This window comes from Cannabis sativa, chromosome X (genome assembly GCF_029168945.1).
Source record: "Cannabis sativa cultivar Pink pepper isolate KNU-18-1 chromosome X, ASM2916894v1, whole genome shotgun sequence".
Taxonomy (NCBI): domain Eukaryota; kingdom Viridiplantae; phylum Streptophyta; class Magnoliopsida; order Rosales; family Cannabaceae; genus Cannabis; species Cannabis sativa.
Genome location: NC_083610.1, coordinates 42,738,651 through 42,742,795, shown reverse-complemented (window position 1 = coordinate 42,742,795; position 4,145 = coordinate 42,738,651). Strand labels below are relative to the sequence as shown.

At 33.2% G+C, this 4,145-nt stretch overlaps 1 protein-coding gene across 1 annotated transcript; it reads right to left on the bottom strand.

The window, feature by feature from the left end:
- Positions 1 to 1,313: 1,313 nt before the first annotated feature.
- On the bottom strand, positions 1,314 to 3,862 carry LOC115713050 (serine decarboxylase). The gene is made up of 5 exons (XM_030641530.2): positions 3,193 to 3,862; positions 2,882 to 3,113; positions 2,576 to 2,769; positions 2,340 to 2,476; positions 1,314 to 1,986 (listed from the first exon to the last, which is right to left on the bottom strand). The coding sequence occupies exons 1-5, from the start codon at positions 3,551 to 3,553 to the stop codon at positions 1,417 to 1,419; spliced, it is 1,494 nt and encodes a 497-aa protein (XP_030497390.1). The 5' UTR covers positions 3,554 to 3,862; the 3' UTR covers positions 1,314 to 1,416.
- Positions 3,863 to 4,145: the final 283 nt, after the last annotated feature.

The following is a 4,145-nucleotide window of genomic DNA, read 5'->3' as shown; positions in this document are numbered from 1 at the left end:
ATTGCCCAAATTTTTTTCTTCTTTTTTTTTTTTTATGAAAAGCAAACTGCCTAACAAGTAATATTTGTTAAGATATAAAGGTAAACCCATATTTTTTTCATCTATATTTTGAAGATATTTTCCATTATTATTATATATTTATATTAAGGATATATTATTTTTTTTTTAAGTTTTATTTTTGATTTTTGTTTGGGACTGTTGGAAATGAATGCTAGTTGATCCTCTTTATTGAATAATATTGTCTCACATAGATCAAATGAACATGGGCTACTTCACTCATCATTTGAGATAAAACTACATGATTCTCAACACTGTTTAACCCAAGTATGAAACCAAAGAACAATCACACAGAAACTAAGAACAATTACTCGAGAACTAAAAGGAATAAGAACTGTAATGAATATATCTAAGCTTTATTGAACTTGTAATGTTTGTACATCATCAGCTTAAAACATAATGAATGAGAGTAAGAGATATCCATAGGATTTCTGATATAGGATTTCTGGTTTTCTATTTAACAAAATATTTTTGACTCACCTTTAATTATTTTTAAGGTAAACTTAAATACAAAACTGCCAATTGTAATTTCCAAGGCGCTTTAAATACCATATTCATTTCATTCATTCATTTCCCTTAAGTGCTTTCTTTTTTATTTTGGAGTACTTACGTGTCAATAACCATATTTGATGCTCTAAATATGGACATAAAACTTATAAATTTATATTTTTTATTTTTGTCTTCAAATATTTTTATATTTATATTCTAATAAAAGAAAATTATTTTTGTTCTCTTTATCCAGTTTATATTTTTATTTCTAACAAAAATAATATAAGAAAAGAAAGAAAAAAAAAAATTTGTCCTCCTAACATTTGTGGCTGGCTCCATTTTGAAATTTTGCTTTATAGATTTTTCTTTCATTTGGCATTTTCTCTTATATTGCAATGTATGCTAAAGATGTTTTTAAATTGTCATACAATAACACCAAAATATATAAAAGCAACAGCAACTGTGACAACAAGCAACATAGCATAAAAACATAGGGCAAGAATTCTCCAATAACATTAACATATATAAAAGATGCTTTATTGGGTCAACATGAACTTCTATAAATGTAATTTATGAAGATTCTTCCAGTTGAAAAAGCTAATGATTAATCTGAATTATGTGCTTTAATAAAGCACTGTCTCCACATTCTTCAGTCCACAGTTCATTACCTTTTAGCACATGATGTCAAAAGCAAGTCTACTTAATAAACATAGGACTCTAGCATTACTTAATTTGATATTTAAATGCACATTTCAAAAGAAAAAAAAAACACTAAATTATGGATTTCTTCTCCATTTTATTAATAACCCACGAATTAAGAGTTCATTACAAATAAAACAACAATGGTACCTTCCATCTTTGTTGAAAGTTCTAACGAGTGTGGATTTTGCAAACACAATTCTCAGCTCCTATTTCAGCAGCAATACAAGGAGACTGAACTTTATCAACCTGGTACCAAGTTGAGCGTTTTTCAACCAATTCATCTAAGAAAACATTAAGTTTGTCTATGGTCACATTAGGCATCACCACCACATGGGCTATGTTACCTTGGCAAGCCAACTGCCACCTACGAACAAACTCCTCGTCTTGAGGACGCTCGAACACAACAGTGCTACTAAGTTCATTCAGCATGGCACTGATACCAGATTCACGTAACCGGTCCTTCAAGTAGTGAGCGTTTCTAAGGCATTTCTGGACTTCTTTCTGGAATCCCTTGTAACCTTTTCTGTTAAGGGTGTACCATAGGAAAATTGGAGCATGGCCATTTCGGCTTCCCATAATCGTGGCATCCCGTGAGGCAAGGTACTCAACATTTCTTGAAAGTGCATTAATGTGCTCCAGCCTTGTTATCTGAACACCACAGGGCATCGGACACCCCACAAACTTGTGGCCGGAGACGCTCACACTTCCAATGGGCTTCTTGAAAGAAACCTTTGGTGCCTGCTTACCATAGTGAACAGGACAAGAACATCCAAAAGTTACTTTTAAAGGTAGATTATATTTTATGGTGTGACACAACATAACATGTTAGAATTCTTAATTCCAAATCATTTAAGTCCGAAAAAGAAAAGCAACAAAAATCTGCCATAAATAAACATGTTAACAGTTCCAGAAAAAGCAGGGGAATCTTTAAGAGAACAAAATTATCATGATAAATCATCTGCTTAAATATAATCTTCTATTATGAAAGGAACATGATATAATCTGCTTGTAAAATAGCAAACTATAGAAAGCAAGTCCAGATTAAAGCAAACACTGTAGTTTGCATTCCTATTGGTACAGAAATTACTTACACGCTTGACAAAAGGCATCATAAGTCCGAAAAGTGCTCCATCGCAATGAATGTAGAACCGATCGTGTGAAAAGCCGCTTTCTTCAAGGGTTTGAATTACTAGATCAAGATCATCAACAGCTCCCTTAACAGTTGTTCCTGCAGTATTGAGTTAAGACTTTCAATCAAGTAAAAAGGAAAGACAACATGAAGAAGCTTATCCTAGTTGAATATCCAAGAAAAAAATGAGAGTTATACCTATGTTAACATTGATTATAGCTGGCTTATCCTTGTTAACAAGGAGTTTATCCTTAAAATCCGAACAATCAATCTCACCCGAGACGAGGGTAGCAATCTTCACACAATCCATCCTATACATTCTAGCTGCTTTGAACACAGAATAATGAGACTCTTTTGATGCATACAGAATCCCATCAGGGAAAACTTCTCTCCTGCATAAAAAAAAGTAATATTTTTTATAAAAGAAATGTATAAAAACAACACATCCCACGACCAAAAATTTCAAAAACACATATTAATATATATAGCAATAAATATACTAACCCAACTAAAATCCCGTGGAGATTTCCTTCTGTGCCGCAATTTGTAATGTAACCCCAATACTCTTCCTTCTCAATCTCCCACAAACGAGCAAACCAATCCAAAACACCAACTTCAAACTCCCTTGAATGAACACCATAATTGCTCTCAATGAATGGATCCCCAAGATTGTTAATGGAGAAATGTTGTAATTGCCCAAGTGCTCCATAATCAAAGTCCAAATTATAAGGATACCCTGTTCAACAAAAAAACAAATTACCAATTGTTATTTTCTCAAATTATCAAATAAACAAGCTCTTTATTTATGTCATTACCTAAATGGTACTTTGTCTTCTCCAAGAGTGTTTTTCGATACCGAGCCAAAACGCTAGCCATGAAAGCATCTTTATCACCGGTAACCTCGTCATTAGCATCTGGCTCCGTCACGGCAAGGCAAGTGGTATGCACGTTCCGACCAAGAACGATCTCTCTCTTCTTAATCTTAATATTACCACCCACTACTACCTCCTCCTCCCCATCTCCGTGATCTTCCCCATTGGTCATAACAACCGGAGGCAGAGGCTCCGGAACCACGGATGCAGGATTGAAACCCTCGGCCAAGATCTTTTCCACCACTGATGAGCCATTGTTTAGATCGAGAAATGGCGATTCCATTAGCTCGGAGGTCCCAACCATGGCTGAGGGATTCCAAAAATGGAGTTTGATTATTCAAATGATGGGAAATCAGGAAAAAGGGGAATGGAGATTCCGGAATCTGGAATCTGGAATCTGAGAGAGGAGAATGAGGATGAGATATATAGAGATGGAGAGAGAGAGAGAGAGGCGGTGGAATCGGGAATGAGAGTGGCGGTAAAAGGTTTTGTTAGGGTTCTATTTATAGTAGTGCTCTCTCTCTCTCCCTCCTCTGAACCACAGTTCGATTTGGTTTTGCGCACTTCAAAAAAAAAAATCGTCTTCCTGAAAATGACAATGACACAATTTTCGTGTGTGTGTTTTTTTTTTATATATATATATATAAATATATATTCTTTTTTTAAAAAAAAAAATAGTTATATATATTGGAGTAAATAAGAAAATATTAAGGGTATATATAATGTATTAAATAATTAAAATGAGATGTTTGGATTGAATTTTGTAATGTATTAATTACTATAATAATTGTTGATGGTAATGCTATTATTCAATAAATAATAAATGTTGCTTTATTTTATTATTTAAAATAGTTTACTAATATTTTTTTTCTATTTTATTTTACATATTTATACAA